At 39.8% G+C, this 25654-nt stretch overlaps 1 protein-coding gene across 1 annotated transcript in view; it reads left to right on the plus strand.

Annotated features, from left to right (window-relative positions):
• Window positions 1-2202: 2202 nt before the first annotated feature.
• Window positions 2203-25654, plus strand: part of IL6ST (interleukin 6 cytokine family signal transducer) — a 31136-nt gene continuing 7684 nt past the window's right edge. The window contains exons 1-10 of the mRNA XM_080362981.1: window positions 2203-2333; window positions 8718-8798; window positions 9911-10222; window positions 13202-13334; window positions 14552-14712; window positions 15057-15208; window positions 17452-17611; window positions 22852-22934; window positions 24087-24306; window positions 25448-25624. Of these exons, the coding sequence (XP_080219107.1) occupies window positions 8732-8798; window positions 9911-10222; window positions 13202-13334; window positions 14552-14712; window positions 15057-15208; window positions 17452-17611; window positions 22852-22934; window positions 24087-24306; window positions 25448-25624 (1465 nt within the window). The 5' untranslated portion in view covers window positions 2203-2333; window positions 8718-8731. The remainder of the gene's footprint in view (window positions 2334-8717; window positions 8799-9910; window positions 10223-13201; window positions 13335-14551; window positions 14713-15056; window positions 15209-17451; window positions 17612-22851; window positions 22935-24086; window positions 24307-25447; window positions 25625-25654) is intronic.

The following is a 25654-nucleotide window of genomic DNA, read 5'->3' on the forward strand; positions in this document are numbered from 1 at the left end:
AAATATATCTTGCCACATTTAATTCCACTTACTTGTATTTGCAATATGGATGTCAAATTATTTTATCGGAAAGGAAAGACAAACAGCAGCCCTGACCATGAATTACTGGACTATCAAGATCAACAAGATATCAGCAAGGGCTGTTGCAACTGTCTTCAGGTCACCCACAAGGACAGTGGCTACCCAAACATTGCAATTAGGGCTGGTCAAAAATACAGGACTGACTTGTGCCCCCTGACTGATAATATTGAGAAGAGGGACTCAGTCTGTCCATAAGGCTATACTTTTGAGGTATCTTTCCATGCACCTAGAGTTTGCAAAAGGTAGACAGACAAGCATGCTATCATCACTTTTCAAATCCACAAAAGATCTTCTGGAAAGCAAATCACCTTAGAAGAAGAGGTCACACAATACTGAGTACAGCAACTAAATGGTTACTATATTAATATTTTGTGCCAATATAAAAAAAAAAAAAAGTACAATTGCAAACAAAGTGTTTTGTTCTTCTGTGCAAGTTCAGCTATGTGGAAATGGTTTTACATTGAGCCTATAAACGGTCTGTGAAATAGAAGAGCTCTTACTTATTTGAAGAGTTACAATACGAGTCATGCATGAGGCCTAAGAAGGGATTGGTTTTGAAGGGGACGCATGTTGTTCTACAAGTTCTGGCAATAAACCAGGAATCGCTCCAGGCTATCGGATTTCGGAATAAGAATGTCACAAGAGGCTTTCTGTTGGCTGGGGGAGGGAGGGAGAGTTCAGCATCGACTCCTGGAATGTCTGTTTAGCAGCAGAACTATAATGATCTTACAGAACACAGATGATAAGCTAAAACAAGAGAAAAACAAACAAAAAAAAAGCTCACCACATTATTTTAGTGGTCCCTCTCGTTGAAGCCTGCTTCCACTTAACTTTTTGTTGCCAAACACTGATTTTTTTGACAGTATTGAAGTAGGGGTATCCACACAGACTGAAAAGCTACCAATTATACATGATTCTCAAACTGTAATCCTACATCAACATAAGCACCAACACATCAATCATAACCTGAAGAGAAAGCAAAAGTGAAAAATTGTAATGCTGAAGTACTTTTTTTCATAATGAAAAAAAAAACATGAAACTTTTTCCCCGGATGTCATTTGTCCTCGTATATTAAGAAGAGTTGGAACACAAAAAAAACATTGTAAGAGAAGATGGAAAGTACTGGGTCTATTAAGTGTAAAGACTATCAAGAGGAGAAACAGTAACACAGTGGCAGGAAGCAACCTGGGCATGCATCAGTTATGCCTGGTACTTTGCTGACTAGAAATGGCCTACTCCAGCACTCTCAGCACAGTGTAGGGCTGTGGCTGTGGCACTGACAAGTGTTCCTTCTCACTCGTGAACTGGAAAAAATTAACCTGGAATGAAGACATCTCAGAGCACATGACTGTCCCCTGTTTATAACAGTCACTTTGTCGGATTACTGAATGAAGAAATGTACAATGATAACAATCGAGGGGTGAGAGAGGCTTCCCTGGATCCCCATCACGTGAACGATCTAGTAAGGACCATCTCCTAGCCGCCCAGCCTTCCACAAACATCCTTTCTAGGGGCTGCTGTCAGTATGAGCGCTCTGCACACACCGCCGCTGCCCGGCAGAGCATTATGCACCCGCCCGTGCTCCCAGGGGCGCCTTGCAGACGCTGGAAAGGGCGCTCCCTCCTCAGGCCTGCCCGGGCGCAGCCCCGCCGCGCCGGCAGCGCAGGCACAGCCGCCCAAGGGCCGGGAGAACCTTCCAGAGGCCCCGCTGGCGGCGGCCCGGGCAGGGGCCGATGCGCCTCGGCTCGAGGCCCCGCGGCTGCCGCCCAGCCCGCAGGGAAGAGCCGCAGGGGGCGACGGAGGTGACTGCGCTGCCGGCGCCCTTGCCGGGACGCGGGGCTGCCCACGCTGAAGCCCCTGAGCGCGAACCCTGCGGACGGTGTCTCCCCGCGCGGGGGGCGCCGGGCAGCGGGCGGCGATTGGTGGGAGGGGCCCCCCCCGCGCTCAAAGACCGGCCGCCCCGCCCCCCCGCGCGCGCCCCTCGCGCCCGGGATCCTGGCACGGGCCGGCGCGTTACGGGAAGCTCCGCCCTCCGCCCCCTTTCGGCGACGTCACGCCACCGCCGTCCCAATGGCGGCGCGAGCCGCGGAGGGAAGGGCGCCGGGCGGAGGGGAGGGAGCGTGACCGTGACCGGGCGCGGGGCCGCGCGTGCGGGACGGCGGCGCGATGGCGCGGCGGGGACGGGCCGTTATTTAGGGGCTGTCGGCGGGCGCGGGGCGCTGGTGGCGGCAGCCCCGGTGCTGCAGCGGCAGGTAAGGGCCGGGGAGGCTCGCGGCCGTAGGCGGTTTCCCCTTCTTTTCGGTCCCCCTCAGCTTCCTCGCCGCTTCTGCGCCCGTCGCGCTGAGGGGCGTTCGCCGGCGGGAGCCGCATTGGGCCGCGCTTTCCCTCCCGGCTGTAACTGCGCTGGCCTGGCCAGGCCGGGCCGTGCGCCGCGGGCGGGGGCGTGGGCGTGGGCGCTCGGCCAAGGCTGACTGGAAGACGGGGGGAGGACGGCAGCCCTGCGCCACTCGCTTCCGAGCCGATCCGTCGCATTCCCCCCCGGCGGCGGGGGCGTCCGGCTGCGGCCTGCCCCGCCCGGGGCCCCGCCCGGCCCGGCGGGCTGTGAGGGGGCGCGGAGGCCGCCGCCCGCTCCCAGCAGTGGCGTCTTCCCTGCTCTTGGCCGGCGAAGGCTGTTAAAACGCAACATGGCCTCGCCTGGGGTACCGGTACCGGGGCCTGAGGGGCTGTCAAGGCCCTTTTGCCGGTGTGCGTAGTACCGGTTGCTGGGGGTGTCTCGTCTGCAGCCCTAACCCTGGCTTGGTGCGGTTTTACTGACCTGCTGGCATGGTATAGAGGGTAAGACTGAAGATTATCTGGGGTTTTTCTCTAGTGCAGTGGTTGTTAATACTGACAATCTTAATAAAGGTGCTGTGACCCTCACTGATCTCCTGTTCTTTGGCCTTTTTCAGCTCTCTGGTAAGCTTGGCCATATTACTGGCAGGCATTTTCTTGTTGAAAAGTGTCGCATTTTTGTTGCTTTCACCACAAGTGGTCTGTTCTTGTGGCCTGTAGATCAGAAGGTAGCAAACTGCTGGCCTTCAAAGAAAGGCATACTCTGTTTTACATCTGATCCAGCCACTGTAGGATTCCCTGATGAAATAGGGAGGAGTGGGTGCAGTGAACAGCCATGGTCACCTGCTGACTTTGATGGGCTCCTCTGTACCAGTCATCCTCGCAGTGGGTCTCTGACACTCTTCCTAAATAAAAAGAGTGTCATTATTTTTGTCTTGCAGATGATGAAACTGAGGCACAAAGGAAAGCGATCTGCCAAGTGTGCTGGCAGTGCAGACAAGAATAAATCTCAGTCTTGGTTTTCATAGTTGCTTTAGGCTGACTAGGTGACTGCCGGCTGGTGGCTGTTTGTTACTTCTGAGGCATTTCTGAAGGAGAAATATAGTAATAGAACTACATGGAGGTTATAGTTTTGTCATTTGTGATCTGTCCTGTCACTCAGAAGGGGGGACAGAAAGATGGTCCACCGCCTGAAGATGTCAGATGTTTTGGGAGTTACTGTCTTTTTTTCCCACCCTCTTTTCCATTATAGAACATTAAATTTTTACTCTTCTTAAATATTTTTAGAGGAATAATTATATGCAAAGGGTATCTGTTGGAAGGATGTAACTTCCAAACTTGACAAAGTGTTAATCTGTGTGTTGGAAATAGGAAAGTAGGAGAGGCTGATGAAAGTTTGAGATTACTTGCTGGAAGTTAAGCATTGAAAATAAATATTTGGATCTTGTTTGTGTGTCTAGAAAAGTGACCTCTTCACATAATGCCTATATATCATTTTTTTCTTTAAGAAAAAAAGATACATGCATATCTCTAAATCTGCACACAAAATGGAGATCCACTGTCTCCCATACTGCATCTCTGGAGGATTAGCACTAGCACAGTTTAGGAAAATAAATAAACTTCTGGGCCATTTTTTAGGATGATTCTTGTATGAACAAGAACTGTCTAAATTAGAGAAATAGTGTTGATGGTTGTCAGTCTAGAAGGTTTGACTTTGAGATGAGAACACAGAATACTAAGACATTATTTTGTAAAAAAAAAAAAAACACCAAACACTGAAGTATGTCAGAGAAAGTGATCTGCAGTTAAGGAAGATAATAGGAAGAACTGAGTTCTTGCAAGCAAGTATTTGATGCCTCTAATGAGGTATTTCAGCCATTTTAATCTGTGCCCCTGTTTGGGTTTTTTATTCTGAGTGCTATACTAAAACCCCAGAGGTAGGGAGAAGCATCCTTCTAGAGGCAAAGGAGTGACTAATGTGGACAACTGATTTGTCCATTTGGTGAAAGGGATAGAAATAACATTTGTGTGTAGGTATTTTCAATATGAAAATTAATTTCAGAATATTCTGCATGTATAATGTTATGTAAGATTTTCATGTAATTCTCTTAGAGGTATTTGGGCTTTTTTTGAGTCTCATAAATATTTCCAAGAAAGAAGTAAGCTTAGAGGAAGGAACGAAGCTTGCAGATGAAATACTCTAGTTAGAAAGCAGTTACAGCTTGAATAACCAAAATTCCTTGAGAATAGTTACAGTTTTTAGATGGGCTTTAACTAGTGCCTGGCTTATTGTGAAACCTCAAGCAGTAGCTGCTGTGTGCAGTTTCACTTCTGTGTACTAGTTTATTGTTTTATCTTCCTGAGCTATGTGGACTGTTAGTTAGAGATTACCACTAGAGGCTGTAAACTTAGCTCTTAATTTTTTTTGAGGAATTTCTGGAAGTCTATTTGTCAACAAACTTTAGGCTTTCAGGATTGATGAACAATGAGCCTTAATAGATCTAACACCTTCTTGTGGTGGTCATGGTGTTATTTATACCTCCTGACTTGGAAGTTGGCTTTGCTGGCAAGAATGTATTTTGGCTGTAGTCTCTTAAACTGAAATTGTAATTTGTAGGTCACTTGCACAGTAATTGTCATCTCTCTGAAATGGAGATGTGATGACTATGGCATCATGTGGCATACACCTGAATTCATCTTGAGGTTATTTTCATGATCTATGAAGAGAGATTAATGTGTAAGGCTTTTCTGTTTTGCTCAGAATAAGTAATTGTATCTGTTTTGCATGAATGCCTGATGTTTCTTAAAAAACTGTGGTCCACAAGTTAGTCATAAAACTCAATGCTGTTGCTACTTTGTACATATGACCCTTGACATTAGGGTCATTACTAGCTTTTCATAGGACACTGCTTGAAGCATAGGTTTAAGGTTCAGGCATAAGGGCTTAGTGCTTTTCTTTCAAAATGGTAGCAGGATGTGAAGAATAATAAAGTCACGTAAGACTGAGACATTAAGTGAGGTGATCTTGTGGCACGTGAATTTCATGTCTGTCTTTACTGAAGTAATCAAAGCATTTTAACAGTGGGTTTTTGTTTGTTTTTTTTCTCTCTCTTAAGTTCTGTGACTTGAGGACTGTGACCAGCAGTAGTTCTGAATTGACTGTGTATTTTGATGGACCTTGATCCCTTGCCAGTTTGGCAGACTTAACTATGAAAGTAACCTGGCAAACTTCTAAGGTCAATTTCTTTTTCAGTCTTCCTGTCCTGTTTACTTAGTGTTCCACAGCAACTACATAGTATAGATAGAATGTTGATTTGGCTTTAAAAAAAAAAAAAAGAAAAGAAAAAAAAGAAAAACAACAACAAAACAAGCAAACAAACACACACCAACACTGCCCATCCCCCAAACCCCCCCCCCCCCCCAAAAAAAAGGGGGGGGGAAAACAACAACAACAACAACCACCAGAAAAACCCCCACACCTGACTAGCTGCTTCAGTGTTAGTTCAGCATCAGGTTGCTGAAACTTAGATTTGTAATATGCTACACAAGTTTGTAAAACGGAAGACTGGGCATAAACGCTGAAACTATTGAGTTTTTTATTGTCCAGACTCACAACTGAATTACAATAGTTAAAGGTGAAGAGTTCTTTCTTTTGAATGACGATACTATATTTTCAAGTTTTGGTGTAGCTTATATGCAGAGTTTCTGTGCTGTTTGCACCTGAACATCTTCATAAGCTCAGATTTTAAAAAATCACTAGCTTCCCCTGAAATGCTTATTTTGTTAGTCATAAACCTCACTTTTTTTTTTTTTTTTTCCAGCTTTTGTCTAGGCAAGATGGATGGAAGTGCTTAGAGTAACTCTGGTTCTTTCCCCTATAACTTAATTTCAAGTAAGGATCAGTCCTATAAAAGCCAGAGAGACCAATGTTTTAAGAAACAGCACACATTTCTAATTGCAGTCGCCCCTTTATGGATTTAGGGGTGTGTAGGTTTGATCTTCCTCAAACTGCATCAGCAGAAAGGAGTAAAATACATCAAAAGTTCTAAAAACAGATAGATATATGCTAAACGGTAGCATGATTTTGAGACTAGTCACAACTGTAGTGCAAAGTAGTAGAGATTTGAACTTCAGCTTCCCATGTGTAAATTAATCTGCTCAGGACAACTAAAATTTTGTATTCCAAGTCTGTGATTTCTTACAAAAAACATCATACAATTCTGTATTATTGTTTACTTCTGTTGAGTTGGTTATTGCCTTTTAAATGTTGGCTTTTATGTTCCTTCATGCCTTCATGTGCTCCACAGTTTTTTTTTAATTAACCTGAGCAATACTTAGTATGACTTAACATGATTTTAATACTAGCAGTTTTTGAATAGTTTTGTGAAAATATTGTTTAACTTGAAATAAATCATTACCTAAAGGAAAACCAGTAACCTGGTAGTTATGTAATGCTTAGCTTAACTGACACTGCCTTTATTCTATTGCAGCACCAGTTGTGATACCAAATGGGAGATAAATACTACTTTGAAAGTTGTTTAAAAACTGTCCTTTGTGCTTTTTTACATCTGTTTCACTCTTTCTTCCTCATTATGGAATCTGCTTGTGCTGTTGTTCTGCAGTTTTTGGCTGGGAAGTGGACCCGCTGCATCTTTCCACCTAGTTTGTAGTTGCCCTCAGGGTTCTCATGAGCTTCAGATCTTCTGCAGCTCAAATTGTTCACCTTAAATAACTTTAAATTAATCTTGATAAAATAACAAATCTTAGGGTCTGTCCTGAGTAGAGCACAACAAACTTTTGGTAGCAAGCAGTATTTCTGATAAATGTTAATAAGTTGACTAAAATAGATTTCTATGTGCTAGTTTTATTCAGTATCTGGAGGCCTAAATCAAAAGAGAATATACTTCTGAGTTTAGTTGTATTCACCATGTGACGTTACTAAAATTTGTGACATTAATTTGAATTTTAAAATGCAGAAAGTCATGGGTAGGTAGAAACCTGATGTTTCAGATATTGGGAGACTTTTCATCTGTAAGAACCAAAAATCAGTTGGTTTAGTTATCTTGCTGTGTGCTTGCATTAGATATCTAAAGATGCATTACACTTAAACTGTATGAGGGTTTTCATACCCAACCCACTGAAAGTGCTTGAATGTAACATGGAAAAAAATAAGTTTTTTGATTCAACTCCATACAACTACAATCTGATTATACATAAGTCTTGTTATTTCTTTTTTAAAAAAATGTCTAATGATAAATAAAAATGCTTGTTAACATAGTTATCAAGTCTTATAATCATTCATGTTTCTAGTATAAAGTTTTTGTATAGGAAATTTTGGTGGGTTTTCGGTAATGAACTCACAAGTATAGATGCAAATACAGATACTGCTGAGTGATTCTGATGGCTATTATTTTAACCCTAACTGAAACACATCTACATTGCTGAGCACTACAAACACTCTGTTGTAAAGGTTTGAGATTGGTTTTCACTTACTGCTGCTTTCTAATTCTTATGAATACAGACTTTCTTTATGTTACACTGACTTAATAAAGCAAAAGGAGTATTTCCTGTCATAAATTGCTGTTTCTCTTCTGTCTGGTAATAGTTAATGTAGATTTTAAGTTTTCCTTTCTAAGGAATACTGTGGAATTCCTTGATACTCCTTAGTGAGTTGCCATTTATAGGGATAAAACTCAGAATACCAGTTTCCAAAGAAGTTTTGTCAGATCAGTGAAAGTAAGAGGCTTTGCAAACTCCCTTGTAAAGCTTCGAAGAATTACTTAATACTTTTTAATAGCAATCAATGATTCTTGATATGGAGGTGTTGTGCTTTGTAATTCTTGAATGAATTTTAAGTCACTTGTGAATGAGGTGCTTGGTCTTGTGGTGATTTGTTCTGGACCTTGTGCAAAGTATTTGTCAGTAGGGTAACCATGTTCTGTTTTAAACTCTGAGTCACAGTGTTATGCCCTATATTCTATCTGAACCTCCCATAGAAGTACCAGTTAAGTTTGTTTCCATATATGACACAAAAGCCTTATGCTGATGCCTTTCTTAAATTTCTAACTAAAAAGGCATTAAAATGCATCTGTTGTCTCAAGTAGACATTGGATTTTGTTATAGCAGTGAGTAAAATGGAAACAATATGCCCTTTCTTTTTCTAGAGTACTGAGATACTAACTCTTTTGGGAAAGTAAATGTTCATACCTAAGAAATTGTCATTGTCAAATCCGGACTTGTATTTGATCTATGATCTAAAGAGAAGAGTAATAGTTTAATTTAAAAAAATAAAATCTCTGTTGCAGGAATCCTGTGCAGCATGTTTCCTGTGTGGAACCAGGTGGTCCATGGCTTATATCTGCTCTTGAGTATTTGTTCTCTTGAAGGTAAGACAAGACTTGTAGAACTTTAATTGCTTGAAGTATATACTTGATTTTTGTCTAGACACTTGTTGAGTGAGGACAGAAAGCAAGTTCTATTAGGGTAGAGAGACCTAGTTTATGCTCTTAATACTATGGCAAAACAATGCATATTAAACCAATATGCATTTCTGCCTCTCTTCATTCCTCATCTGTCTACAGAGATAGTGAAGAGCGACTTCAGTCAGTGGAAGGTTGCTTTGCTTCCACTGACATCACTGGAGCAGGTTACTTTAGCAAACTGAAGTTTGATTTCACATAAGCCAAATGGTATCTAAATGAAAACCTGTCTTTTTCAGACTAAATGCTGTTAAAGCAATAAGCTTCCACTGAACTAGTGTAATAGGCTCTGATCAGGTTAGAGCTGTGGACCACTTCTACTGTGTAGCAACTGATCATCATAAAGGTGTTTAGTATGGCTGATTCAAGGCAGTACTTCAGTCATTTATATGATCTTTAAAACTTGGCATTTTTCTCTTTAGGTGCCTCTGTAGCAATAGTCATCCCATTTTGTTCCTGTTCCTTTGTAAAAGAGCACTATCAAATGTGCAGAGTTCTCTGTAATTCCCAAATACGCTTATCGTATACACACTGAAGTTTTGAAACAGACAGCTTGAGTATTTAGCTGTTTAAATGCAATTCTTCTAAACCTTGTCCACCACAAAAAAAAGGTGCACACTTATCCCAATTTTTTCTTGTTAACTTTTTCAACAGAAAATAACTTTTTAAATGCAGGAGTAACTTCAAGCATATTACTGTACTCCCTGAAAACATACTAAACATTCAGTCCCTGACTCTTCTCTCTCTAAAGGCCCCTGTTTATTAGTAGAGCTTTTCTTGCTTGGTAAAATGCTTTTGTAAAGGCTAGGGTTTAAAATTACACTGGTTTTCCCCTTAAATCTGTTTGGTGGCCCACTAATTAATTTTGGTTTTATAACCCTCAAGTAACTAACTCAATTCCTGCTTATACACATGTAGTATTTTTAACGTTACACCAGTGTTATATCTGCAATATTGATTATGGAATGCTCTGTAGTTTTTAATAAAGATGCCATTCTTGTTTGTTTGTTTGTTTTCAGTTTCAGGTGGACTCGTACAGTCATGTGGTCACATCATCCCAGAGTCTCCTGTATTGGCCATTGGTTCCAATTTCACAGCATTATGCATTTTGAATGAGAGTTGTCTTGACTTTGGCAATATCTATGCCAGTCAAATTATCTGGAAAGTTAAAAATAGAGTGGTACCTAAAGAACAGTATCGTGAAATAAACAGAACAGTTTCCAGTGTCACATTCAATGATACTTCTTCACTAGCTACTCCTCTGACATGCAACATTTTAGCAGATGGACAGATTGAGCAGAACATTTATGGAATTACAGTTACAATAGGCTGTAAGTACCATTTTTCTTGCTTTTTGTTCCGGTCTTAAGAAAGTTGCTCATCATAAACAGGGAAGAGAATGCAAACAGTAGAAAGTGTGCACATTTTGAAATTATTTTTCTTCCCTCACTTCCTGGATAATTGTATAAAAATGTTGTCAAACTGAATGCTGTCAAAGCTGGTAAATATGGACAGAATAAAGTTTTCTAAAAAATAGAAAAAACTGTGGAGTATTTCAGTGTTGAAAAAGGAAAAAAAAAAAAAAAGAAAAATATTGAAGAAGGAAAAATTAAACTACAGAAAGATGTGAATTTAACTGAAATAGATCCTGGGAAATAAACTAACTTCTTGCTTCTGTTCCAGTGTTCAAAGAAATACAATAAGGTCATATGTCCTGCTTTCATAATAACACTGTAGTATTAATGGACTGAGAAATATTTAGTCCATCTGTATCACTAAAGCTAGCCTGAACTGCCTGAAGGATGGAACATACTGTTTGTATTACTTTATCTGTATATGTAAGAAAGTAGCTTTAACAATAAATTTTCCTCGTTCAAGCATGAAAGCACTTGCATAGTTGAGAAAGTGCTCTTTGAGAAAAGACTGAGGTCTTGAGAATCATAGAATCATTTTAGTTGGAAGAGACCCTGGGGATCATTGAGTCCAACTGTAACCTAATCTAACTGTCACTAAACCATGTCCCTAAAAACCTAATCTAAATGCCTTTTAAACATCTCCAGGGATGGTGACCCCACCACTTCCCTGGGCAGCCTGTTCCAATGCCTGACAACCCTTTCTGTGAAGAATTTTTTCCTAATATCCAAACTAAACCTCCCGTGGCAGAATTTGAGGCCATTTCCTCTTGTCCTATCACTTGCTACTTGAGAGAAGAGACCAACACCCTCCGTGTTATGACCTCTTTTTAGGTAATTGTAGACAGCAATAAGGTCTCCTCTCAGCCTCCTTTTCTCAAGGCTGACCAGCCACAGTTACCTTAATTGCTTCTGATCAGACTTGTGCTCCAGGCCCCTCACCAGCTTCGTTGCCCTCCTCTGCACTCTCTCCAGCACCTCAATGTCTTTCTTTCAGTGAGGGGCCCAAAACTGAACACAGCACCCAGTACTGTGATACTATCACTTCTCTAGTACTGCTGGCCACACTATTCCTGATATAAGCCAGGATGCTGTTGGCCTTCTTAGCCACCTGGGCACACTGTTGGCTCATGTTCAGCCACTGTCAATCAACACCCCCAGATCCCTCTCTGCCAGGCAGCTTTCCAGCCACTCTTCCCTGAGCCTGTAGTGCTGCCTGGGGTTGTTGTGACCTGAGTGCAGGACCCAGAACTTGGTCTTGTTCAACATCATACAATTGGCCTCAGCCCAATGATTCAATGGGTCCAGATCCCTCTGTATGGGCTTCCTACCCTCCCACAGATCAACACTCCCACCCAACTTGGTGTTATCTGTAAACTAAGGGCACACTCAATTCCCTCATCCAGGTCATTGATAAAGAGACTAAATAGACCTGGCCCCAATACTGAGCCCTGGGGAACACCAGTTGTGACTGGCTGCCAACTGGATCTGGTTCCATTCACTACAACTCTTTGTGCCTGGCCATCCAGCCAGTTCTTTATCCATCACAGAGCACACGCATCCAGGCTGTGAGCTGCAGCTTCTCCAGGAGAATGCTGTGGGAAACGGTGTCAAAGGCTTTACTGAAGTCTAAGTACACAACATCTACAGCTTTTCACTCATCTACTCGATAGGTCACCTTGTCATAGAAGGAGATTAGGTTGGTCAAACAGGATCAAAAATAACATTAATAACCAGACATACTACTTTTTAATTGGTGGACCATTTATAAAATAAGTAAGTGTTCAAGGGTCCTTAATATTGGGGTATGAATGGCTACTTAATTTTGGTGCCTCCTAGTGTTAGTAAAAAGTATGGCAGTTGTTGCATGGTCTATAGAAACAGCTGGCCTGACTTCACAATCTAAACTAATGTGGTTTCTAGCATGAGCTACAAAATGCTTTCACAGAACAACAGTGTTCTCTAGTTCAACTTCTGAGGAGTAAATTCCTTACCAGAAAAGATGTGACAGGCAAAGTATATGGAAAGGTGAGGACAGATAAAATATTTTGAGGGATGATAAACTGGATGACAGTACAGATAACATTCTGCAATTGTAATTCACATATGAATCCTGAGATGCGTTTGTATTTAAAGCTACTGTATTTCCATACTGTCAATTAAAATCTGTAAACAATGAGAAAAACAACAGGTTTGAGAAGAATATACCTGTTCAGGAGCAAATCTATAAGGTTCATAGGGTAGTTCTGTAGAAAATAGCATTCTGTCTGAAAGGAGATAAGATTCTTCAAGTATATTATCCTCTTGTAAATAGTGATATTCTAAAAGCTAGAAACATTCTCTTTGTATGCTGTGATTTGAATTTGTGTGAAGGAGAAAAAATAGTTCAGCTGCACTCTGAAAGTTTTGTACGTACAATTAAAGTGCATTGATGAAGATCCCTTATGTTTCCTGTAGGTGGCTGCAGCTAAAGCATCCTTCTTCCATAGCTCAGGTGGTAGCGAACAGACCTATCACGATTTCCTTAGAGCTCAGGTTATTGGCAAAGTCAGCGTGTGCCAATCCAGCTGTCATCCTCTCTAACATTTTTTTCTCTGTGAATTAAAATAGATTTAGATGGTTGATACCAGATTTTCTACCTCAAAGAATGAGACATTTGTGCTGTTCCTTGCTGTCAGGTGCTTGTTTCTTATACAGCCTACTGTTCCTCGACACAGCCGATTAAGCCACGTCTGTTGCTGGATGGTATCCAGGACTTTTTGCCCCATCTCGTATAAATAAATCTGACTATAAATGCTTCTGTTACTCACTGATATTGCGCTAATGAGACACTTAGCGTGACTGCTACTGGATTGAAACGTGCATATAGATTAATTATTGTTAACCTTTTCTGTACAGTGCCACCAGAGAAGCCCACAAACTTAAGTTGCATTGTGCATCAGTTGTCAAAACTCACATATCCTATGACTTGTACCTGGAACCCTGGAAGGCATACGTTCCTGGACACACACTTTAGGTTGAAATACAGATGGTAAGTAGTACTCTGTAGAATATCTGAATAGTTTTGAATAAAAATTACAGACTAAGCCAAACTTCCTTTAACTTCCTTGATACTTTGGAAGAGTTCTTAACTGAAATCCAGTTTTCTGAAGTTTCTTTCTCTTTTGCGGGGAAGAGTTAAAGGAGTTGGCATTTAAAGTAATTCTAAGTCAGATTTGACATTTTCTTGCTTCTCTTGGTTTTGAGTAACAGCTATGTCATACTTTTCCATTCTTCAAATACATGATTAGTGTGGCTTGAGTACAAAAATCTAATCAGTAGGTGGCTGCACTCATATTATGTATTTTAGGTTTTTCTGTGGTGACTATTCTGTCCCATTCTATACAAGTAGAAGGTCCCTTCCAATCCAAACCATTCTATAATTCTAAGTAAGGAAACCAGCATGTAATGACTGGATTTTGTAGAGGTATTATCTGTTCTTTACTCCTAAGAACTCAGAGTGATATTTGTCCATGACTAACGCTAACATGGAAGCTTCAGCAAAGGTATTTCTCCTGTGAAAGCGAATTAACTTCAGTTTTCAAAGTCTTCAGATGGCCCCTTGTAGTTTAAAATTGAGTGAACAGAATTGTTTCTCTACTCCGGGAACACAAAAGATTGCCTACAACTTTCCATCTACCACATTTTGCTAAAGTGTTTTGGTAACAAGTGTAGTAGAAAGTATGGATAGATATCAAACTTCCATACTTTGCAAATGTGATGCCCTTAGAACTATGTGCTGTTTGTGTAGCAGAAGACAGTGAACAGAAATGATTATATGGTGCAGGTGTAACACTGTACTCTTGAAGAGCAGGCAGGTAATACTGTATACTATTCTAATGCATGAATATGTTGCTAGGTACTAGCCATATTGTCTTTGATTAAATGTATAAATTCTTGATCTTTATTTTTTAAGCTAAGTCAGATTTTTATACAACTTGATAATTACAATACTGTGTGTTTTACTTTTGAAGATACGTGATTTGAAGTCAAGAGAATTAATTCTAGTCTCTATTCTAATGAAATTGTGCATTTGTGGCTGAACAAGCCATTTTAATCTCTTCACCTTTTCTCCCCACCCCTCTGATTACAAAGATAATGGCAAAGAGAAAACATGCAAGCTGAACTGATTTATCACTCTGATCTACTTGAAAAGATTCTCTGAAGCAAATCAAACTTACTGCTTGTTTTTCCTTCTCTTTTATTTAGGCCACAAGAGAACTTTCCTGACTGTATACCAAAAGATGTAAACAATTCTTGTACCGTTACTGATGTTCAGTTCTTTGTTAACCTGGAGGTCTGGGTAGAAGCAGAAAATGCTCTTGGGCAGGCTGAATCTGATCCTCTTGTTCTTGATCCCATTGAGATTGGTAACTATATGGCTCTTAATAAAGCTTTAGCAGGCTGTAACTGCCGCTTCTGTGCATATTGCTGAATTAATGTGTTAATGTTTCTTCAGTATAAAAATTAACACTGCCAAAATATTGTTGACTGTAATTTGAATTGTGCTGGACAAAGGTTGGGAAGGTGAGAGATTTGATCACAGTCCACATAGCAAGTTCTTGTTGAGTGGTCTGCTTTAGCAACTAGTGTGAAGTAGCAGTCATTCAATCTTGTGAAAGACTCTGCCCGTGGTGTTACAGCACCACTGCTGTACCAACTGCTAGAGGCGTAATAAAATACAGCTATTGAGTTAACTCTAACTCTCTTCTAGTTAAACCTCTGTCTCCACACAACTTATCAGTCGACTCAGGAATATTACCTACTGTTCTGAAGCTTTCCTGGGAGAATCGGATTTCAGCACCTGTGATGAACCTGAAGTTTAATATTCGCTACAAGATCTTTGGTGACACAAACTGGATGCAGGTAACACTACTAGTGTCCCTCATCACTCTTCTACTGTAACCCAGGCATTTGTGAAACTGCAGAAGAAGTTCTTTCACTGCTGCAGTTCAGAGGATTAATTTCATTATCCTTAGGCCTCTCAAGGTAGTTTGTCTGGCCTATTCATGAAAGCTGTCATCTAGGGGCGGGGGGGGAAATTGGCACAATCCAGAGTACAGTGACCTTATCTGCTGTCCTCTGTGGACTTCTCTGTTGTCCTCCCCATCGTGTTGCAGTATGTTCGTTTTCAATTTCTGTTCTGTACAAGCAACACCTAGAACATTCATAACCTTTCATCTTCCTCCTGGTCATCCTCCTGTACTTGTGGCTGGTGAGGCCACACTTTGAATGTTGTGTTCAGTTTTGCGCCTTTCATTACAAGAAAGACCCTGAGGTGCTGAAGAGAGTTCAGACAAGTGCAACAAAGCAGGTGAAGAATATGTAGCGCAAGTGTTACATGGAGCGGCTGAGGTAGCTAGGGTTGTTTAGCCTGGAAAAAAAGAGGCTGAGGGGAGACCTGTCATTCTTGACAACTACCTAAAAGGATGTTATAGTATGGATGCCGTTGGTCTCTTTTCCCAGGTAACAAGCAATAGGACAAGAGGAAATGGCCTGAAGTTGCACCAGGGGAGGTTTAGATCGGATATTGGGAAAAATTTCTTCATGGAAAGGGTTGTCAGGCATTGGAACAGGCTGCCCAAGGAAGCGGAGTCACCATCCCTGGGGCTGTTTAAAAGATGTGTAGGCGTTGTGCTGAGGGTCGTGGTTTTGTGGTGGACTTGACAGTGTTAGGTTAACAGTTGGACTCAAAGGTCTTTCCCAACCTAAATGATTCTGTGATGCTATACAGTATGGTTGTCCTGCATACAAGCCTTAAGCCTGATGCAATCAAGGAACTCAGAAACAAGTAAGGAATATGCCTCACCTGTAGTGCACTATAATATGTTCATGTCATCAAGACTTGTGTGGCCTTTTTTTGCATCAGTCTACAGACATATCTTCCATAGCTTCTCAGTTTTGCCTTTCTTTAACCGTTGTTTCAGAGCAGCAGTATTCCAGAAACACTCTTTTCATCAAGATCTTCCCATCTTTTGTTTCAGTATAGAGGCCCAGTACTATTCTGAATTTCCTTACTTGTTGAAAGGAAGACTGCTTCTGACTTTCCAAAGTATTTTGTTTGAAGCAGGCAGCATAACACAGCTGCTTGTGACTAATGCATTACATTTATTTGGAGGAAGTTTTCAAGCTTTAGATAAAGAAATTAATTATTAATGTCACCCTTATTGATATTTTAAAGAGTACAGTTCTGCACAGCTTGTTCAGCAACCCCAGGATCTCTTGGTACATTGTCCTATTCAGGCCTTTTACCTTGGCTTGACCACTTAACTTGATCACAAGACCATTGAAATAGTAACTTTTAAAACAACTGAGCTTGCTTAGCTATGGTAAAATTCAACTGCTTTGGCAATTCTTTGCACTCAGGATTAACCTGAATGTCCTGCATGTGTGTTTAATCTACAGTCTTTCCTTGTGCAGGGTTGCTTACTTTAAAAAACCCTTAATTGCAAATGGAATAATGTGATGGAACCAGTGTGTATATGTGTGTACCTACATATATCTATTACCTACATCACACATTGTTACTCTACGTATTCAGTAGAAATATTTTCTGGCATTCAGTTCCTAATCCAAGATATAGGAAAGAACTTACGGAAATAGGCTCATTTTTAGCAAAAGTATAAAGTACTCTAAAACTATTTCTAACTGTTCTGTATCAGTGGAAGCAATGATCCTGGATTCTCCAGCTTCTAGTACAGGTATTTTGCAATCAGTAATCAAGCAGTTGACCTAGTGAAGTTCTGAAACATGAGGCAGGGTATAACAGATCAATAAGCAGAAGAGTTATGTGAGAAGACAAGGTAGACATAAATTAATAAAAAATAATATAAAAATAAACCAGAATGTGAGATTGCTCTGAGATAGCTGCTTCCCTATTCTAGTGTATGTATTGTATTATACCTGGTAAGTACACACGAGTATAACTGATCCCTTATCAAGCCATGGTTGAGAATTGAAGCTTTTGAAAATAAGAGGGGAGAAAAACTGCATCATTTGGTTTTGGTGTGTATGCAGTAGGGAGCCCTCTTGGGCAGGAGCTATAGTAGCACAGAACTCAACTTTACAATTTTTGATCACTGCCTCTAAAATCTTACTTCCATTCACAGGTTCCTCCTGAAGATATAGATTCACCAAGAACTTCATTCAGTGTTCAGGGGCTCAAACCCTACACAAAGTATGTCTTCTCAGTTCGTTGCATGAAGGAAGATGGAGTGGGCTACTGGAGTGACTGGAGTGAAGAGAAAACTGGGGTCACCACTGAAGAGAGTAAGTACAATATGAATGCAGGTCACTGATTTTCAAAATGTGTGGATGCACAGCAGTTGAACAGCAGTCAGTTGAAATTCTGTATCCATGCTTGAGCTGTTTGAAATATACTTTCTCCTGAGTTACTTTTAGTACTGACAGACTTCACCTGTGCATTCCAAGGAGGATGAGAATAGTCTAGAGCTCCTCCCTGAAAACACCTACAACAGGAGATGGGGAAGAAAAGCTTGATTCGCCAAAGTTTATTCTGAAACATTTATGCTTTATGCTTGTTTGGGCTGTTTTTTGGGTGGGGAGTGTTTATTTGCGGGTTTTTTGTTGGTTTTTTTTTTTTCTTTTGTTCTGAAGGTTATCCTGTGTAGCGGAAGCTATTCTGCATGTGTGGAGGTTTACAACTCGGTGTTTAGACCATTAGATAAAGTCATGGGTGAACAAGCATCAATAAGCGTGAAACACGGTTTTGGCCATATAGTGTACATAGACTTCTTCACAAACTTACTAAAGCAATGATATGAAATAGTGTGCATATGAGAAGTGTAGCTTTTTATGCACCAGAGAACCTAAATAAAACACTCTGGTTTACTCTTTTCCCAAGGTATTCTGCATCTACAACACATTCTTGCTTGCCAGAGTCACTTTAAAGCTGCCTCTGCACTGTCTTGTAACCACTTGTTTACAATATTTTATGCACAGTAATGAAGAGTCTTGCTTCTCATCATTGCTATGGTTGTCACTCTGGGAGGCATAAGATAGAGAATGCCATATATAAAGCATTGGCTTTAAGCAAGATTGAGCCTGTGTGGAAAATGGTTTTATTTTGGCTATATTTAATCACAAAAATCACCTTTTCCTTAAAATTTCCCTTCTTGATGTCATGATCTTTGGAGCTGTCATCTTGTGGATCTGGTCTTGCAGTATCCTCTCCCTTTGCAGTAGAGATGAACACTAAATTGCTGCTCTCATGGTTTAACAAGAAAAACTTCTTGCTAGCATTGGCTTTTTGGGGACAGTATTTGAATCATGTTTAATGTCGCTCAAAAGGGCTTTGCAAGCAGTATATATACAATTCCAAAGCATAAACTGATTGCTACTGAAGATACACAAAAGATAGCAAACCACTAGGTTAAGCTTTAAGTTCACAGCCTTGGAAAAAAAAAATGTGTAAGAGCCTCAGCCTTCTCTGCTTTGGGAAACAAATCCTAAGAGTTGCAATGTTGCTGCTGTGCATCAAATCTGTTCACAGTACAACCAGCTCATCAACTTGGCGAGCCTTTCAGCTCCTCCTTATGCTGCAGTCAACTGAACTGTGTGTACTGCACATGTGCTGCATTGCTCTGGATTCTCATATTCCTTCAGGGTAGTGGCACTGAGACTGTTACTGCACTCAGTGTCTTCTGCTAACATTTGTGTGCACTGCATTCACACACAGAATCACAGAATGTTAGGGATTGGAAGGGACCTCAAAAGATCAGTTAGTCCAATCTGCAGCATGTTTTTTAACTTCAGTGGTTGCTTTCAGTTCCTCACGAACACATGCAGTGTTTGAAATCTACTGTGGCATTAAAGTAACTACAACTCACTGTTACGAATTTCATATACTTTGGAGCTCATGGAAGTCATTGCAGTATTTCCCCAGTAGAGAGGTTCTCCTGCAAGTTAGTTCTTAGGTACAGAGACTGTGCCTTCTGTTTCTGAGTTCTACTTGTACTGTTAGTTGAGTATGTTTAGCATTTTCTGTTACTGATTTTTTTTTTTAATTTTGTTTGTCAGTTTTATTCTGTAGCATTTCATGACTTAGCAGTTGTTGCAGCAACTGTAAACTCATACAAAATATAGTTACACAACAATAACTGAGCAGTAATTACTGGAACACTGCCATTAAAATCACACCCGTGCATCTGTTACAGTATGAAAAACCTGTTCTCAAATAATGGATTCTTACATTTTCTGCTAATGGAACAAAAATGCATGCAGTGTATATACAAACACAACCTAGACCTACGCATTTTGCCATTTAATTCGCTCTCTAAATAAAAGCCCAAGGCTTTGTTGTATAACTTAACCTTTCTGTGGTCTGTTTTTCTTTTATCATCCATCTGAATAGCCCACCTAGGCTGAACTGGAACTAATTTAACATCTTTAATAGATGCTCAAGAGGTGCTAACTGTTACCTTCTTGAATCTGAACCTCACTTGGTGTCAGAACACCCCTACATTAGGCTCTTGCATCTTGCTGAAGGTAAAATGAATTAATTTCAGTGTGCAGTAAGCTGTTGAGGAATACCTATTTCATTAGTTGTGATACACTGCAAACGCAAATACAGTCTTTTCTGCTGGTAAAATAGCATTTTAACCAATTGTTGTAGCTACCCTTCCTAATGATAACAGGATAGATACTTTTTCTGCATTGCTTGCTAATTAGTTAGCATTTTTTGCTCTTGTAGCAAAAAGTTGACAGTAATATAATTTCCTTTTGACTTTGCTTATGGACAACTTCAGATATATGGTCACGTCTTGCAAATTCCTAGGTACACTTGCAAATATTTAGGATAGTAGGATAACTTAAGTCGGAAAGGAGCTCATCAGGTTTGTAATTCCCTGATCTTTTTTTCCGCAAGTGTCAAGTTCAGACAAGGGCTCCAGTTTTGGCAAAACCTGTACTAAAATTTTATTCATAAATTTTTACTGTACAGTTGCCTGTTGCAAAGATTTAATGAAACAAGCAGACACTGGACACTTACTTATGCCATGATTATTGCCTTCAAACAAATAGTGGAACTGATTTTTAGGTGTTGTGCTTTGTCTAAGACTATGTCAGACCTATATCACAGGAGATTCCACGTCTTCATGCCTTCTGCATTCAAAAGATTTGGTGTTTGTCTCCGTAGCAAGCTACCAAGATACAGGTGTATTTACCCCTACTGTGTTCAGGAAGGCATAGTTCTGTATTTCAGTGTTGTTTCGTCCAAGTGTTTTGTTTCCAAGTCCTAAGTACTGCAACTATCAAGTGAAGTTTCAACAGAATCCTTAAATGCAGAGGCACAAATGTACAGTCACCATGCTGAAGAGTAATGCAAACATTCTGACCACTTCGGAATCTTTTGTCGATTGCTTTACTACCTAATCCTTACCAGGAAACATCTACTTTTTATGTCCAAATAGTGGCTGTAACCAAGGGTCTTCATATTCAGCAGAGCACATATGCTGCATAGCTGTGTATAATTAGAATTATATGCTCTGTAATTTCTGAGGATTCTAGAATTAATAAGTCACTCTCAAAGGGATTTTATTTTAAAAGCTTCTTTGGTTTCCTTCTGCATCATCTGCAACACCAGCATTGGGAATCACTTGCTAATTTCTGACTTTGAAGATAATTAAACAATGTGGAGATTTTATGTCTTGTTTTTCTGGGAAGTTGGTTATTATCAGTTAGAAACTCTTCACTTCCAATTCTAGGTTTGTGAGGAGTGAAACTACTTTAGCTTGATCCTGTTTCCATTTCATTTCTGCTTTGATAGCTTGCAAGACTGGCTTTGCTTCTGGCCAGTACTGATCCCACCCACATGTGGAGCCAGTAGATGGACATTCTGTTTGTGTGCCTGATACTCACTAGGAAATGTATTCTTCCCTCCAAGGACTACAAGTACTTTGTGATACCTGTTTAGCTTCTGTGTCATCCTGATTGATATTTTTTTGTTTTATGTGTTTTAGCCTTTCGTACTTGCATTCTTTCTGGTCTCCTTTCTGTAATATTCTGTCTGTTCCTTAGTGCCTTTCAAGGTGATGAAAGCGGTCTATTTTGTGCAGCATTACAGGGCAAGCCTTCAAACAGAGTTAAACCAATACAGGTTTTGTTGTCAAAACACTGCTTTGTGCTTGGATCTTAAATGCACAGTATCAGAAATCCTTCCTTATTTATCCTAAGTGAGTTCCCAGTAATGAATTTTGACTGAATTCACATGTCATTGTATATTGGAGAAGAAAAAGATTGTACACCCTACTCGTTTAAACAAAATGAAATTTACCTGTACATTATGACATCGCTTCAGCTCTATGGCAAACTTACTTTCTCTGTGGGATAAATTGTAAAATATTCTTCCCATATTCTAGTAATTTCAGCTCCTCATGACAGTATGGGTTTTGTTTTCTCTGGTTCCTCTCTCAAGCTGAGTAATGAGGATTTCAGGAATACCTGCCTATTTAGACTGCCTCAGAACAAAGGTGCTATGGTAGGAAATGAACGTAAAGCAGGTCATAATGCATTAAAGATCTGTATTAGGTAAAATGTATATTTGCTTCTGTTTTGTGTGAATCAAATCAGGGTACACAAATGAGATTGAGTGAGCTGCCTTTGCCTCAATTCCCAGTTCTCCTTCCCTTCTGATGTAAAACATAGGAGACAAGATGAACACTGTAGACTGGATACTATTTTTTGGAGGTAAAACGGGCAAAACCTTATAATGATTAGTATAAAAAATGCAATAAAAGGACTCCTAGAGAAAATAGAATCTATCAAGTTTAAAAATGCAAATGCATTTTAAGATCATCTTTCTATTATGGCTAAGGCCCTAATAAAAGGATTGGCCACTTTTCATTACTTTATGCACTGTAGTAGTGATTCATTCTGCTTTGAAATGAAATTTTTGGTGAAAATACCACTTGAATTTTTTACAGTACTGATGCCAGAAAGTATTATAGTATAGTACAAAAGTACTGCAGTCTGTTACCCTGAGTAAAGGATACAGGAAACTTGGGGGATTCAAGTGGGAGAAATTTGCCTCTTAATTCATTTTGCTGCACTTTCCTTTTTTTGTTGACTTGATGTTGAGGAGTAGGGAGAGTGTTGTGGCTACAGACCATAGCGCTGTTTTGAAGTATAGGGATGTGCAGGACTGTGCCTCTGGACACAGGTTTCATGGTGTGTGTTTGTTCATGCCTCACTCAGAACTGTCCTCTTCAGCCCATTTTTTGCAGATGCTCAGCATGGTAACTCTCAGTTATTTTGATACTGTGCACTTAGAGCAGAACTGGTGTTTTGCTCATCCTTTCGGGAAATCTTTCCGTGCAGGTGTTACACTTAATACACCAAGCGTTATTTTCTTTGAGGAACAAGGGAAACACTTTTTATGTGCTTTATTAAAAAACAAACAAACAAACAAACGTAATTATCTAATGATAGTCAAAGGTTGAATTCCAACAGATAAAAATATATCTACTATTAAGCATTTTTTCTTTCATCAGAACCGTCTAAAGGACCAGCCATATGGAGGATCATTGAAACATCTCACTCACCAGTTTCCTGGACTGTGCATCTGATGTGGAAGGTAAAGCAACATGATAAACTGCAGGAACTGAGTATTTTTCTAAAAACATGAGCTTCTAAGTGGCAAAACTTAGCAAACTTGAGTAGATAGCTGGGATTCTACAGGTTTATTGATATGAGAAGCAACTTTAATATTCTTATTATAATAATTAGTTACAAAAAATTAAAAGTTCAGATATAAAGGCCATCAGTTATCTGAGACACATCTGTTATCTGGAGTATACAGAATCCACTGTCAGATTTCCTGTCCTTTAGCAAGTCTATTGAATTGGAAACTTTCACTTATGCCTTCTACTATATCATAAAACTTATGTAACACTTTCTGGACATGGATACTCCAGCTGCAAAACCCATTAGGTCTAGAGACATTCCAGAGCCCAGGCTTACCAAGTGAAGCACTGCATGTTTGCATGCAGTAGGGTGCTATGTCTAGTTGGCTGATTATTCTGAAGCTGAGAAAGTGAATGCAATTATGGTCAGTCCACATCTCCTGCTTTTTTGGTGTGAACTTTGTGAACACACTTGATCTACCTGTCTATTTATTATTATTTTTCCCTGTTATTGTGTGGCTTGTATGAAGTTACATATCTATGGATATGGCATCATTTTCTGATGTAACTCATATGCCACATGCAACTTCTGACATTATTTAGCTTAGAACTGAAAAACTGGTGCTACCCTACAGTTTCAGCACTTTTCTTTTGAATTATCTGAAAACTGGTAGTGTTATACAGAAACATAATATTTTTCTGTGTTATTAGATAACACAGAAGCAAGTATTCGTCCATCTATAATAAAACTACTCAGACTGTTCTGCATTCAAGTTCAACATAGCTTAACACTTTTATGTTGTTGTCATGTAGAGTCACATAAAATGCAGGTTCTATCAACACATTCGGCAATCTTTACAGAATAGCTTTTATTAAATGACTAGGCAGGATTGTGAGGCAAGAAAAAGAGGATTTAAGTGAGAAATAGTTCTGGGAGTTACTGCTTTACAGAAGTGAATGCAGGTTATTTGCACTTTCCTTAAATATGCAGTTATTTTATCTATGTAATTGCCTTGCTTTTAGATTTTTCAATTAAGCATCGAAGACAAAGGTTAAGTCACATTTTTTCTGTATCAATATAATCAAAAATTTGTTTCTAACAGGCATTGGAACCATTTGAAGCCAATGGAATAATCTTGTACTATGAAGTGACTGTCAGAGCTAAATCACCTCTCTTCAGTCCACCAGACAAATACAACGTTAGTACTACAAACCTTACACTAAAGATGCCAAATGGAACATACGAAGTGACTGTGATTGCCCATAACAGAGCCGGGGCATCCCCTCCATCAATTTTACTTATCCCAGCAAGTAATTCAAAAGGTTAGTGTCCTAGTAAGGTCTCTTTCAAATGCATCTGCATGGCTTTTGTTAAAATAAACCTTCGGTGTTGTAAAACAATGCCTTTTACAGAGAATCATAGAATTGTTTTGGTTGGAAAAAACCTTTACATGGAGACATAACTGAAGTAGTGTTGAGTGTATCTACAGCCTTACTCTGTGTAATTATGCTACGATATGGAATGTGCAATTTTTGTACTCACAGGTTCATTTAAAGCTATGTGTGCTGTTTTGCTGTTCTTTTTGATCTTTAGAGCTACTGTGCACTATATTCCCTATTGGTTCTTTTTTTTGCATAGCAGGCATTTTTGTTTACTTAAAAAAAAAATCAAAGAGTTAGGGAAACAAGCATACTTCATGTATATATCATCTCATCATGGTTCTTCCTTCTGCTTTCTGATGCCCCACTATCCCTTCCTTTATATCACAGTCTTACTTTCCCACATATTCAGTAATTGTATGGTTGCTTTGTCTTCTGCTTCCACTGTATCCCTGCTGCTCATGTTCCTTTTTATCATGTCCTTTGCATTGCAGCAGTAGTTAACTACAGGCTGTTTTCTCCTTATTTCCAGCTTCCTCTTAGACAGTCTAAACACTACCAAGACAGGAAGCAAGATTTCTGCTCTTAGTGTAAACACCAAGGGAGAGCCACAGGTTCTAAAACTATTAGATAAACTAATTAAAGGTATGTTTCAAACAGAATAGCACTGCAGCCAGAAGTACTTGGTCCTTGAGTGTCTTGGTGTATGAGTGTCATGATTAGAATGGGAATTTAAAAGTGTCTCAAGATCTGATTTCTCTCTGAAATAGATCCTTTCTTTTGGAAGAAATACTCTCTATTTACTCTGTAGTGAGGCAAGTTATTGTGTTTGAGAACAGAGTAGCTGAGTCTAATTTCCAGGTTTTTAAGTAGCCTAACACTGTTTATTTTGAATCTCTGATGCAAAGATTCAGAGTAAGCTTCAAAATTTCAGAAAATGGGTTTTATATCTACTTAGGTTCTGTCAAATTGTCACCATTACAATAAGCCAAAAGTATGTACATTTGACAAAATAGCCATTACTGTGAATATCCAGTGGAAGAACTGTCAATATTTATCACTCTTCTGTTTTCTTTCATCACAGCTCCTGTGAAGAATGTTAGAACAATACCTAAAGATGGCAAGTTGTGGGTACGGTGGACTGCTCCTAACAATTATGTTCTTAAATATGTGATCGAGTGGTGCCTGGTGTCCAACAGCGCAGATTGCATCATAGAATGGCAGAATGAACCAGGAAACATTCAAGGAACATACTTAAAAGGTATTTAGCTCATAAGCCTAAAAATACTTT

Source organism: Nesoenas mayeri (genome assembly GCF_963082525.1).
Source record: "Nesoenas mayeri genome assembly, chromosome: Z".
Taxonomy (NCBI): Eukaryota; Metazoa; Chordata; class Aves; order Columbiformes; family Columbidae; genus Nesoenas; species Nesoenas mayeri.